Source organism: Sphaerodactylus townsendi, linkage group LG15 (assembly GCF_021028975.2).
Source record: "Sphaerodactylus townsendi isolate TG3544 linkage group LG15, MPM_Stown_v2.3, whole genome shotgun sequence".
Lineage (NCBI taxonomy): Eukaryota > Metazoa > Chordata > Lepidosauria > Squamata > Sphaerodactylidae > Sphaerodactylus > Sphaerodactylus townsendi.
Genome location: NC_059439.1, coordinates 24887590 through 24901443, shown reverse-complemented (window position 1 = coordinate 24901443; position 13854 = coordinate 24887590). Strand labels below are relative to the sequence as shown.

The following is a 13854-nucleotide window of genomic DNA, read 5'->3' as shown; positions in this document are numbered from 1 at the left end:
CCCCCCTTAACTCTTCAAGCTGTGCATCCGAGATGGGGAGAAGCAGTTGCACAACTGAATTGGTTGCACAGTGCAGTTGCCCTTTTCACGCCTCCCTCCTGTTTCTGCTTTCAAAAGGTGCAGGGAGAGGAAAGCAAGAGGTCCTTCGGCTGCTTCTGCTTTCAAAAGGTGCAGGGAGAGGAAAGCAAGCGCTCTTTCGGTTCCCATGGCCATGTGCTTAATCTGGCCTCAGAGCAATTTCTAAAGAGCCGCTGCTTCTAAAATGGCATCAAAAGCCGTGGGATGGACCCATAGCTGCCATCGCATTTAGCTCACAGTTTGGGCTCCCTAGGGAACCTGGACCACAGGCCTCACTCAGCTCTTACCCTTCTCCTAGGTTCTTCCTGATGTGTTACCTCTTTGTCAACCTAGCCTGCGCCTTACAAACCTTACTGCGTACCCCCAACTGGAGGCCGCGCTTTCGGTATTACCACTGGTAAGAGCATCCCTTGCAGCGGGAATGAGGGAAAGAGAGGAATGGTTATGCACGTAAGGTAGAGAATATGGGATAGTGGTGGGAGCTGGGACCCTTGAGTTATCTGTCTAGCTATGCAGAAGAAATAATGATTTGCGAACTAGCCTAGGATGGATTAATTTGAAAGGAAAAAAAGTCAGGTTGAGGGTTTGGATTCTTTGCTTATCTCAAGGCTGCCTGTATTCAGTGACAAGCCCAGTAACTTCTGTCTGGATGACAGCTGGCATGCTGACGACTCTGTTCCATTCAAAAGGGGTTTTTTGGCCCTCAAGTGAAAAAGCCGGTGTGGTACAGTGGTTAAGAGCAGGGGACTCTAATCTGGAGAACCGGGTTTGAGTCCCCACTCCTCCACCTGAGTGGCAGGCTCTTCTTATCTGGTGAACTGGATTTGTGTCCTTGCTCCTCCACATGAAGCCTGCTGGGTGACCTTGGGCTCGTCACAGTTTTCTCCGAACTCTCTCAGCCCCACCTACCTCACAAGGTGTCCGTTGTGGGGAAGGGGAGGGAAAGGAGCTGCCTTGAGTCTCCTTACAGGAGGGAAAGGCGGGGTGTAAATCCAAACTCCTCCTTCTCCTCCTCCTCCTTCTAAAAAGTACATTTTTGTCTCCATGTTTCTATTCCTCTTTTCCGACCCCGCTCTCCAGCTTACTGAAAGACAAAACCTAAATTATTTGACCACATGAGTTCCGGGAAGCAGAATAAATCAGATGAAAGAAATTTACACAGTGTTGATGGTATTACTGTGACTGCAGGACTTGCTTGTTGTTGTAATTCTGCTCGGCTGCAAAAGGGGGCAGGGCTGAATACCGTCTCTTCTTGCAGGGCCCTTTCCTTCATGGGCATGAGCATCTGTGTCGCGCTGATGTTCGTCTCCTCCTGGTATTACGCCATCGTTGCCATGGTCATCGCTGGAATGATCTACAAGTACATTGAATTCCAGGGGTGAGTGCCTCCAGCTCTCCAGGGCTCTGAACTCCCGGCCCCTTAAAGGCAGCCCCAGATAGCAAAGTGTGTGCAGAACCCTGGCGTTGTTTGTTTCATCCAGCTTTTGATATGGTCTGGCAACAGATGTGAAAGAGAGAAAGAAGCAGGAAAGGAGGAGAGACTAAGCGGGCTGCCAGGAAATAGAGAGTGAAGGGATACAGGGAGAATGAGTTGCCCCTTTTTTAATATTAGGAGAGGGGGAAGCCAAGATACCTGCTTTGCCCTTCCCCCACTTAGCACATTGGTTCCTGCCGAAAATGCAGATGTGGAGTCTTTGGGCATCTTCCTTCACTGAGAAATTTAGACCGTAGCGAGGAAGAGGGCTGAAGCTACCAACTTCTGATGGCCTCCACCCCTCTGCCCAGTGTTTCTGGAAGGGATGTGTGTCAGGCACTAGGGTCCATTGGTCTCCCAAACTCCTTGCGTGGCTGACTTCTTTGTGCTTCCCCCTCAGGGCTGAGAAGGAGTGGGGGGACGGAATTCGTGGCCTGTCCTTGAGCGCGGCCCGCTTTGCCCTCCTGCGCCTCGAGGAGGGGCCGCCCCACACCAAGAACTGGAGGTAGGGAAGGAATCGTCCGCTTCTTGGGTCTGCTGCCTCATCTTGGGAAATGTGCCCAAGGTGCCGAAACCTCAGGCGGGCCCCTCCTCAAGTACGAATGTCCGTGTTGCATTAAAGGCTTCTCTGTGTGCTTTATGAATCCCCCTTTTTTGTGTGACGGCCTGAGACCATTTATCTGTCTTCCCTCTCCCCATGCGCGCTGCTGACTTCCTTTCCTCCCACAGGCCCCAGCTGCTGGTGCTGCTAAAGCTGGACGAGGACCTTCACGTGAAATACCCACGCCTGCTCACTTTTGCCTCCCAGCTGAAAGCTGGCAAGGGCCTCACCATAGTCGGTTCGGTCATGGTAGGCAACTTCTTGGAGTGCTACAGCGAGGCGCTGGCTGCTGAGCAGGTGAGCGTCACCCCAGGCTCACTAAGAGACCAGGCCTCAACCATTGAAGGAGAGAGACTGGAACTGGGGTCATAGAGTGTGTAAAGTGCCGTCAAGTTGCAGCCAACTTGCAGCGACCTCTACTGGAGTCTTTGAGGCAGATGATTAAGCAGAGGTGGTTTGCCATTCCCTTTCTCAGCATAGTCTTCCTTGGAGGTCTCCCTCCCAAGTACTGACCCAGTCAGTCCCAAGTACTGACTCAGCTACCAAGATCTGGTGAGAGCAGGTTATACTATACCAGGGGTCTGCAACCTGCGGCTCTCCAGACGTTCATGGACTACAAAAATTGGCCATGCTGGCAGGGGCTGATGGGAATTGTAGTCCATGAACATCTGGAGAGCTGCAGGTTGCAGACCCCTGTACTATACCATTTCACACCACGGGACTCTGTCTAGCAACCCCCAAAACCCTGCTTTCTCATCCCAGGTGCCAGCTGTACTTTGAGTCAGCCATAAGGCAAGGGATTTCCGCCACACCTTTCCACTAATCAGTAGAACCCAGAGCTGAGTTCCACACTCCCCGTGCAATTCCAGACCCTGACTCACTCAGCAGATGCTTGTATTCCAGCTGTGTCCACAGCCTGTGTTTGGAGGGTTGTGACCAGTAGAACTGCAGGAGGCCTGGATTTTGCGTGTGCTCCAGTATGTCTTGGCTTGATAAGCAGCGCCAACAAAGAGTGTGTCTTAAGGGGAAGCTATCTTTGTAAATACAGTAGTATTGCCCCGTTTCCCAGAATTCAATTTCTAGCATTTAAACCATATTCATACTTCCCAACTCCTAGTGTGTTAAAATTTCCAGGACTGGCTCTTCCTTGCCTAATTCCACTCTGGCAGAATGTTCCTCAGGCTTGGATAGGATCGTAACTGGTGGGGAGGGGGTGACTGCCGCACGCCAGCACCCTCCAAGCAGCCTGACGTATGTCGTTTCAGACCATCAAGTACCTAATGGAGTCTGAGCGGGTAAAAGGCTTCTGCCAGATCGTGGTGGCCGCCAAGGTGCGCGAGGGCATCTCCCACCTCATCCAGTCGTGCGGGCTGGGTGGCATGAAGCACAACACCGTGGTGATGGGCTGGCCCAATGCTTGGCGCCAGAGCGAGGACGCCCGTGCTTGGAAGACCTTCATTGGTAGGGTCTCTCTTAGGATCGGGAGGAGGGAGAGGAAGGGGCTTCTTCCTCTATTTTGAGGGGAGACTGTGCCGGGCGGCTTTCAAATCCTGTCCCCCTGCAGGCACTGTGCGAGTGACGACGGCAGCCCGCCTCGCCTTGCTGGTGGCGAAGAACGTGACCTTTTTCCCCAGCAACACGGAGCCCTTCCCCGAGGGCAACATCGATGTCTGGTGGATTGTGCATGACGGCGGGATGCTCATGCTGCTCCCCTTCCTCCTCAAGCAGCACAAGGTGTGGGCGGAGACCGGGAGCGGGGTGGCTGAGTGGAGGGAACACGGGGTGGTGGCTGGGGGCCCACTGACTCCTCCTCCTCCTCAATCCAAAGGTGTGGCGTAAATGCAACATCCGCATCTTCACTGTAGCCCAGCTGGAGGACAACAGCATCCAGATGAAGAAGGACTTGGCAACCTTTCTGTACCACTTGCGTATCGAGGCAGAGGTGGAGGTGGTTGAAATGGTGAGAAGCACTAAAGGTGTGTGTGTGTGTGGTGGTGGGCATATCAGCAGAGTTTAAAGCGGAGTCACTCTGGTAAGATGAGAAGGTTTAGTAGTCTTCTTGCACTCACTGCAACCTTCTGTCACACTTGGAAAAGAATACTCTCCACACAAGGTATTCTTTCCATAGGAAGGTTTTACTTTAGCAGTTGCAAGGCTACACAAGTCTGTTCTATACAAGACTATAATACTGTACAGAACTCTTCAGCAGCAACAAAGTTCAACACACACAGAACTCAACTCAGACTCTCTCAACTATCTGAACTTAGCATAGCATATGCAATGCATACATCCAACAGGATACTTTTCCCCGCCCAGGCAGCAGCCTCCCATTGGTCTAGAGTTACAGTTGAACTCATCAATCATGTTAAAGGTTAACTGCTCCTTCACCCCTAGACTGACTGTCTCCGGCCTTTGGGGTTGGCAAGCTTCTGCTAACTTGAAATGACCCTTTAGTGAACCTTTACTCTTTTTTATATATCATGGCAGGGCAGTCTACAGGGTGCTGGGTTTTTTCCCCCTTTGGTTGACATTTTGGGAGGGTACCAGGGACTAAAGGGCTGGCCAGTTGGTGAATGGAGAAATAAAACCAGATGTCCTGAATACAGTCACCACCTATGCTAATTCAAGCAGCCCCTGTATGTAGCAGTCACGGTTCTCCACAGCCATGGGGGCTGCATCCTTGGATTTGTTTTCGTTGTGCTTTGCAGTGGCCAAGACATGGCTGCAACTGTGCCGGTTTCACAGGCAGACATGCACAGATACATGCAGGCATATCTGCCAGATGGAGAGCTAAGGAATCTGGACACAGTTCTGGCTGCATCCTCTGTGTTTGGGTTTCGACACTCAGCTTTCCTTTCTTGTCTACGACAGCATGACAGTGACATCTCTGCCTACACGTACGAGCGCACCCTGATGATGGAACAGCGTTGTCAGATGTTGCGGCAAATGCGCCTCTCTAAGACCGAGAGGGACAGAGAGGTGAGCTGAGCTGGGTTGAGCCAGGGTGGGAGGGTGGAGTAGCCATGCAGATTCCGCCCAGTCACGCCTTCAGTGACCCCCCCCCCCCTTCCTCCCAGGCCCAGCTGGTGAAGGACCGGAACTCTATGCTGCGGTTGACAAGCATCGGCTCAGATGATGACGAAGAGACCGAGACGTACCAAGAAAAGGTGCACATGACGTGGACCAAGGACAAGTACATGGCGTCCCGCGGGCAGAAGCCCAAGACACTGGAGGGCTTCCAGGACCTGCTAAACATGCGACCGTAAGAACTTACGACTCACTGCTCCAGCTCACAAAGGGACCAGTTCACAAGGGTGGGATCTGCAGTAGAATACGGAAGTCATAAAAATCCCCCTCCTGCTTCTGTTAGTGGAAATCTACCATTGGTGTCCAGCCCAAAGATTGCATCTTTGTATATCTGACTCGCAGCATACACTAGGATCAGTATTCCCTATAAGCTGTGTGCATGCACGCCCGCATGGCCGTGTAGATAAGCAGCTACCCAGCAAAGAGCTCTCCTAGGTGGCTCAGTTGTGCAGTGTTTTTAGATTGCCATGCAACTCCAGCGAACACCTGGAGGGAGCATTGGCTGGGGTCATGGTTCGCTCGCCATTGGTGACAGTTTGGCTTCTGGTGCTGAGCAAAGGATTTCCCCTACAGCAGGGGTCTGCAACCTGTGGTTCTCCAGATGTTCATGGACTACAATTCCCATCAGCCCCTGCCAGCATGGCCCATTGGCTATGCTGGCAGGGGCTGGTGGGATTTGTAGTCCATGAACATCTGGAGAGCCGCAGGTTGCAGACCTAGGTCCTACAGTGTTGAGCTGAGTAGCGAATTAGACTAACCTGTCTTGTGGGGTTGCTGCAGAGACAGAATGGTGGAGAGGAGAACCACACATAAGGCCCTGAGCCCTTGCGAGAAAAGGCAGGATAAAATCACACAAATTAAATGCGTCAACAAGCTTATTCCGTGCCAGGTCTTGACGTTGATTCCTTCTCTGCCGCTACAGGGATCAGTCCAACGTGCGCCGCATGCACACCGCGGTGAAGCTGAACGAAGTCATCGTCAACAAGTCCCACGAGGCCAAGCTGGTGCTGCTGAACATGCCGGGCCCGCCTCGCAACCCTGACGGAGACGAGAACTGTATCCTTTCCAGTGGTGGGGTCTCCTGTGGGGCTGCGGAGGGATTGGAGGTGGGGCACGTGGGGTCCTGGCGCATCGCAGGCTTCTTGACTTTCCCCCCTCTGCAGATATGGAGTTTCTGGAGGTCCTGACGGAGGGGCTGGAGCGGGTGCTGCTCGTGCGAGGGGGCGGCAGCGAGGTCATTACCATCTACTCCTAGGGGACGCCAGGAGGGCTCCCCACTGATGGACCTTTTTTGGCAAGCCAACGTCCGCTTCCTGCCTGTCACCACCTGCCACTTTTATCTCCCAAGGAGAGCAGCTTTCAGTGCCCCCCTCCCTCCTTTTTGCTGACACCTCCCTGGGACTGGCTGGTTTTCCCTGTCGGGAGAGAATGGGGGCTGGAGATTTCCCCTATCTCTCAAGGAAGAGAGACTTGTTAGAAACAACAGAAGCAAGGAACGGAAGTGAACAGGCATTTTACTGAGGTAGAGGATAGCTCTGGATAAGAGCACCACTCTTCAGCCCCCCTCCCTACGTAGGGTACATAAAGGCAAATACTATTTTGGAGCAGCGGTCAGAAGAAGTAAAATTCAGGGATGATCTATCACCCTCCCCCCTTTCCATCTTTGAGTTGCTGCCGCCGCCGCCCTCCCCTGGCTATGACGAACTGAGCAACATCTTTCTAGCGCAACATGGTTTGGATCAAGCGTACGGACTGTTCTGTGTTGAAAAGCCATTGGTGATACTACCACAGAAAAGGCGGGGGGAGGGGGAGAAGGTGATGGTGTCAAGAGCCGTACAGGGAGGGAGGTACTGTACTGTTTCCGTCCTCTGGCCAGTGCCAAAGTCTTTCTGCCTGCTTTGACATCCAAGAGGGAGGGCGCTTGGGAGGCTTCAACAGGCTTGTACGGTATTCTATCCTCTTTCCTGGGCCCTTGTGGCATTTTGCAATCCCAGAGTCCTTGGCTGCAAAGGGGAGAGTGAACCATACGTGGGCTTCTCCTCTCCATGTAGGCTGTAGTTGCTCTTCAGTTTGCCCACTAGCTCCGCTGTGGAACCGAGGGACGGAGATAAGACATTGCAGTGGAAAGCCGAGCAGCTTTGGTAACGCTCTTGCTTTCTACTGCAGCTGTATGCTCTGGAGCCCTTTTCCAAGTTCGGCAGGGAGAGGGAGAGGACGAGACCTCTGTCTTTGCCAAAACCATTACGAGCGATCCTTTTTCTTTTCTTTAGAACAGGCATGTCAGTTGTGAGAACACACAACATACTGTATTGTGAACTTTGGAAAAAGTATTCCCCTCCCCACCCCAAACAGGGGGAGACTCCGTGGTCGTCTTCCTGCCCACGTGCAGCGATAGATATCCGATTCTCCTTTCCACATCCCTGGCTCAGCAAGCGTGCAGGGACCACTCTCCTTGGAGTAGCCTTAAAACAGACGAGTCGCCAGCCTCTCCTCCCGTGTTATTTCGAAAGGGAATCTCACGCAGCCGTTCCTCGTCTCTTTTCTGTTGTGAGAGGCTTTTTAATTTATTGGGGATGTGATCTTGTTTACACAGCATCAAGTTTTACGGTGTGATTTTCTTTTTTGTTTTGTTTCTTGAATTATGTGAGGAATAAAACTTTTTATATACACGATCTGGCCTTTCAGGCTCGCGTTTGCTAGCACAGGTTTCTAAGCGATCCGTTCGTCCCGTCGCATATACGTGCATGCTACAACCTAGTTCTTTTCGTTACTGTAACAGGTGCACCAGCATGCAGGAGCGTGGTACGTTGTAGACTTTTAAAAAATTCAATATGTTTGCCCCAATTAAGGTAGTTGCTGTGTTGGATGTAAGCTGACCATTAGTTGGCTGTAGCAACAGAGATTCACACATGCAAACATTTCACCTTATATACGCAGTGATGGCGAACCTTTTTGAGACCGAGTGCCCAAATTGCAACCCAAACCCCACTTATTTATCGCAAAGTGCCAACCCGGCAATTTAACCTGAGTGCTGAGGTTTTAGTTTAGAAAAACCGGTTGGCTCCCTCTTCCTCCGCCCCACCTGCTCGAGCAGGGGCCAGCCTGCTTTAGCCAACAGCAAGTCCCGCGCACACCGCTTTGTGCCTCTCTAGCATCTCTGCCTCCTCTGTGCACCCCCCCCCCCTCGGGCAGCAGCTACCTGGAGCACAGGCACCAGGCCCGCCAGTCGAGTTCTCCCTGCTCACCGTGGTGCGCGCACGTCGTGCTCAGTGGCCCAGGCCAGCCTAGATGTGTGTCTGTGTGGGTGATTTTTTGCCCTCCACATGACGAACTCTGTGTGTGCGTGCCCACAGAGAGGGCTCCGAGTGCCACCTCTGGCACCCGTGCCATAGGTTCGCCATCACTGTTATATACGCAGTGCCTTTCAGTATCCACCTGGGCTGTTCAGCTGATGGCCCTCACCTCTCAAAATGTGGCTGAACTGTTAAGGAGCAAAGCAGTGGAAATACTTGTGCAGAGCCAGGTGACTTCACCATCCTATGGGTGCTTGTTTTGAACAACTTCCACTGGCATTTCTAAAAAGGGAGTAATAGAAGACCCCGCAAGGCGCCAAGACACCTCCCTTTCTTTTGGTCTTTTAGCGGCATTCGATTGCCTTCATTCTTCTCCACACTGATCTAATACTTTGTAAAATAAGAGAGTTTCTCCCATGCAATTTTTTTCTCCATGTCGAGAAACAGACAGTAATTTTAAAACATCTTTATTCACACTGGAACAAAACAGGCAGGCAAAGGCAGCAGCAACGCACTATGGAGGAAGGGACAATACAGCTGGCTAGATGACTCTTACCCTCCACCCTCTGGTAGAAACAAGTCTTTCATGTTTGATACTGTCTGTACAGCTGGTCTTCAACAGAACAGAACCTACTTAGAGCTGGTGGGCGCCAACAGTGCATTGAAAGGAGAACAGTATTCGGCGATGATTTCCCAGGCACCTACAGCAGCCGGCTCCAGGAATCACAACACTAGACCGCCACCAGTGAACTCCATGCGCTAGGAATCAAGGAGAGAGCGTCACTGACACAGCTGAGCAATATCACGGTGCTCTTGTAAACTCTCTACTCCCAGTGACTTCCTACAAAGTCTAGTGAGGTTTTTCTAGGCCACCAACCACCCCTGCCCCAGACTTTGGTGGGTATGTCCAGAGGTGGGATCCAGCAGGTTCTCACCAGTTCCCAAGAGTGGGTTACTAATTATTTGTGTGTGCCGAGAGGGGGTTACTAATTGGGTCCGCTTTCCCACCTCCACGCCCTCGCCTCCCCGAGAGGCATACTGCCTTTGAACGTGAAGGTTCCATATAGCAATTGCGACTAATAATGTAACTCCCTGAACTGGATTAATCCCTTTCAGGTCCTGCAATTCATTGATTCTCAGCCTTTCGTGCCTTTTATCTCACCAGTCTCTATCAAAGAACCTGTGTGTTTCACCATTGCTGTGTGTCAGATTTGTGAGTTGGGGCATTTTCTATAATGTGATGATGATTTAGAAATGACCTGGTGCAAAAAAATTTCTTGGGGTCATGGTGGGGTGGCTGCCCATGGGGGGGGGGGGGGCATCCAACTCAGGTTTTGCCCAGGGCTCAGGTTTGCCTAGGTACGCCTCTGCCCCCTTTGCTGAGGGGGGGCTGGCGAGGGAACCTGTTACTAAAATTTTTGGATCCCACCACTGGGCATGCCCCTCATTTGTCAAAACACCACCTGTATTTTTCTCTCTCCACTAATCTAGCGACTTCCAAACTCTTCTGTCACTCACCTCGGGGGGCTCGATGAAAGCCAGCCAGTCAGACGCATGAGTTGGCAGCAGCCCCATTGACTGACACTTGTATACAGCCAAGGCCAACCCCAGAAAGTTGCCAATTAAGTACACTAGACCCTGCAGGAACTTCTGGCTTGAACTCTCCAGTAGCTTGAAGGCTGTAGGGGAGAAGAGGACAGAATAGTTGGTGGCCGTGAAGCACCAATGGTGACATGTCTCTGAAAACGCTGACCATACATGTGGGTGAAACATTAGGAGCAAACTGGTTCTGGTGGGTTTTCCGGGCGGTGTGTAACAGACTTCCCTCTGTGATACACCTCTGAAGATTCCAGCCACAGATGCAGGCAAAATGTTAGGAACAAGATGCACCAGACCACGGCCACACAGCTTGGAAAACTCACCAGAACCAGTTGAATCCAGCCATGAAAGCCTTCGACAATAATTAGGAGCAAGACTACCAAACCTCAGAAAACCTGCAACAGCTAGTTGATTCCACCCATGAAAGCTTTCAACTGTACACCTGTAAAGTCTCACACTGTATTGCAAGAGGTTATACTGAGAATTGCTGATTTTGAGGCAATTTGCTTTCAGAGGTCAGCCCTGGAGCCTTCCAGTAACCCTACCAGCATGGTGTAGTGGTTTAGAGAAGGGGAAATTTTAATCTGGAGAACCAGCTTTGATTCCCCACTCCTCTGCCTGAGTGGCAGAGGCTTATCTGGTGGATCAGATGTGTTTCCACACTCCTACGTTCCTGCTGGATGACCTTGGGCTAGTCACAGTTCTCTTAGAACTCTCTCAGCCCCAGCGACCTCACAAGGTGTCTGTTGTGGGGAGAGGGAGGGAGGAGCTTGTAGGCCACCTTGAGTCTTCTACACTACACCTTCTGCCATGCTGGCTCAGCTTTCCTTCATCCACTGTTCCAAGTAGTAAACTTGGAAGGTCCAAGAAAAGCACCGCAGGTAAGTTGACTTCCCTGCAGTACAGACAAGCTGGCACACAACCCAGGCCCAGAGGATCCCAATCTGGATCACTGTTCCAGGTTGAAACCAACAACACTAGCTGCTCTCGGTCCATCCCTGAACTCATCCCATCTGAAGAAACCACCCAAGATCAAGTGAGGGAACTGCTCCTATAACTGGACCATTTTAGACTGTGGATGGTGGATCAAATACTTGACTATTGCTCTAAGACAGGGGTCCCCAAACTTTTTAAACAGGGGGCCAGTTCACTGTCCCTCAGATTGTTGGAGGGCCGGACTAAAAAAAACTATGAACAAATTCCTATGCACAAATGATTGTAAAATGTTTGATTTCACCTTTCAGCCTTTCTGTCATGGTCTATTTTTAGAACAGTGACCAAAGTATGTCAAGTACAGGGTGGGCTCCAAATATTGTTGGGGAGGCTGTGGAATACCTTCCCCTGTAAAAAAAAAAAAGCAGAACTTTCCCAATGAAGCATTCCATCTAACCCAGGATTAGGTTCTTCCTCCCTAGCAGCCAGCGAGCGATTCACCAGCCTGGCTGATGCCAATGGGAGTGAGGCGGAACAGAAAGCCTGAGAGCAACACATGGAGTAGCCGAGAGGGAAGGGCGGAGCAGGAGTTGCCACGTGTAAGGTTTCCAACTCTGGGTCAGAAAATTCATGGAGATTTGGGGGTGCCATCATGTAACTGCAATCAATGGCCATTGGGGCCGGTTCCTCCTCTCCCTCGAGCCCCCACTGCACATGAATGGAGCCATCGCCGCCATGCCTGGCGGGCCGGATAAATGCCTTCAGGTGGCCACATTTGGCCCCCGGGCCGTAGAAGACAAATATTGTCTTTGTAAAACAGGGTTATGAAATGATAGGTTCTGAATGTGCAGCGAAGTCTTCTTTTCTCTCAGAGAAGTATCCAGCTGTTCTCTCTCTCCTGTACTCTTGTGGTCCAGCTTAGGGAAAAATTCACTAGCTTGTTTGTTGGGAGGCCTTATGCAGCTAGAGGGAGAAATATTCTCAGCATCCTAGAGCAGTGGTGGCGAACCTATGGCACTCCAGATGTTCATGGACTACAATTCCCATCAGCCCCGGCCAGCATGTCCAATTGGCCATGCTGGCAGGGGCTGATGGGAATTGTAGTCCATGAACATCTGGAGTGCCATAGGTTCGCCACCACTGTCCTAGAGAATGCATGTTTTCTGCTAAGATCCCAGATGAGAAACCACAAGAGAGAAAATGGAGAGAAGAGGGAAGAAAAAAAGTGCAGGTTCCAAGGAACTGAAATAATACACTTACTGGCCGATATGGACATGAGAGCTTGGATGGGCCTCCACGCCATCATGCAGACCATCATGGTGGGGAAGATGGAAATGGTATTGCCTGCCATATACATGATGAACAAATTCATGGGGATTTGCTTCAAAGGGCCCAGGGCAATGTCCCAGCAGCGCTGAAAAGCGGGAAGAGAGGAGAAAAGGGCTGAGTCCGAGATACAAGCAGACATTCAAGTTCACATCTGACACCTCCACCCCAAAGAGGAGATTCCCGCTGGCTCTTTCTGCTGACACTCGGGGAACACCAAGGAGTCCAGTTGCTAGCTCAGCCTTCTCACCCCCACCGTACCTTTTCCACTAAGATACGATCTGTCTCTTGCACACTCGTGTCCGGCACCTGCTTGTCTGAGTAGCCTACGGGATACATGGTGTCCCCTTGACCTCCGCCTCGGTCACTCCGACCCCTGACAAAAGGAGAGAGGTTTTGATGCACTTGGGCCAACTTCAGATATGCCCCAGGGACGCAGCCAAGTCTAAGGTCTGTTGACTCAGGGATACCCAGGAATTGACCTCCACATATCTGCTTACCTACTGCCACTTCCTGGGCCGCTCAGGTCAATGGCCCATTTGAAACGCCGTCCACGGTTGGTCACCGAGCTCCCGGGAGTGCTCATCTTTTGCTGAAACAGAGGCAAGAGGACACATCCTGGATGAATCCCCAAGAGAGAAAGGGACCTGAGCATGCTTATCCCCCAGCCAGCGTGGCGTAGTGGTTAAGAGCAGGTGCACTCTACTCTGGAGGAACCGAGTTTGATTCCCCGCTCTGCCACTTGAGCTGTGGAGGCTTCTCTGGTGAGCCAGATTAGCTTGTGCACTCCAACACATGCCAGCTGGGTGACCTTGGGCTAGTCACGGTTCTTCGGAGCTCTCTCAGCCCTACCCACCTCACAGGGTGCTTGTGGGGAAAGTAGATTGTAAGCCCCTTTGAGTCTCTTTACAGGAGAGAAAGGGGGGGATATAAATCCAAACTCTTCTTCTATCTTTGGCAGCATCCCTCTTATCCTTACAACAGCTCTGGGGGAACAGCTCAGCTGAAGCCAGTGCCACGGAGCGGAGGATCTGAACCAGGGTCCCTCAACCCCTAGACCCCCACACCTCACTAGCAGCCAGCCCCCAAATGCACGTGCACTCCGGAAAACCAGGGAGGAGCCAGTGCCGCGCCCCTAACAAACCTCTCTCCCACACTCTATATACCTTACCACTGTCACTCAGCCGGCTGGTGCAGACCGGCCGTTCGCTTCCGGTTCGTCTCCAAATGCCGCTTCCGGCGACGTCGCCCAATCTTCTACATCACACCAGGAAACCCATAGTGAAGTGGGAGGAAACCTGGGGCTTTGGTTGCCCGGTAAATGTCGCAAATAACCGCTTGTTCGTGATTATGCCGCTCTAGTCCATAACCAGGGCGGCGGGGCCATTGAGATGAGCTGTCAAAAGTCCTAGAGCGGCATCACGCTGAAATCCTGACCGTTTTCTAGGATTGCCGGAAGTTTA

At 51.8% G+C, this 13854-nt stretch overlaps 1 protein-coding gene and 1 pseudogene across 4 annotated transcripts; one reads left to right on the top strand and one right to left on the bottom strand.

Moving 5' to 3' along the window:
* Positions 1-7912, top strand: part of LOC125444263 — a 33310-nt pseudogene extending 25398 nt beyond the window's left edge.
* A 1072-nt stretch (positions 7913-8984) lies between these two features.
* Positions 8985-13850, bottom strand: EMC4 (ER membrane protein complex subunit 4). Of its 4 annotated transcripts, none has more exons than XM_048518204.1 (6): positions 13558-13850; positions 12892-12983; positions 12653-12767; positions 12326-12479; positions 10052-10212; positions 8985-9292 (listed from the first exon to the last, which is right to left on the bottom strand). In XM_048518204.1, exons 2-6 carry the CDS (start codon positions 12975-12977, stop codon positions 9257-9259), a joined length of 552 nt encoding a protein of 183 aa, XP_048374161.1. In that variant the 5' UTR covers positions 12978-12983; positions 13558-13850; the 3' UTR covers positions 8985-9256. The 4 variants fall into 4 exon arrangements, with proteins under 4 accessions (XP_048374161.1, XP_048374160.1, XP_048374162.1 ...); XM_048518203.1 differs by having other exon boundaries at positions 13563-13849; XM_048518205.1 differs by lacking the exon at positions 13558-13850 and adding an exon at positions 13491-13509.
* Between the last annotated feature and the right edge of the window lie 4 nt (positions 13851-13854).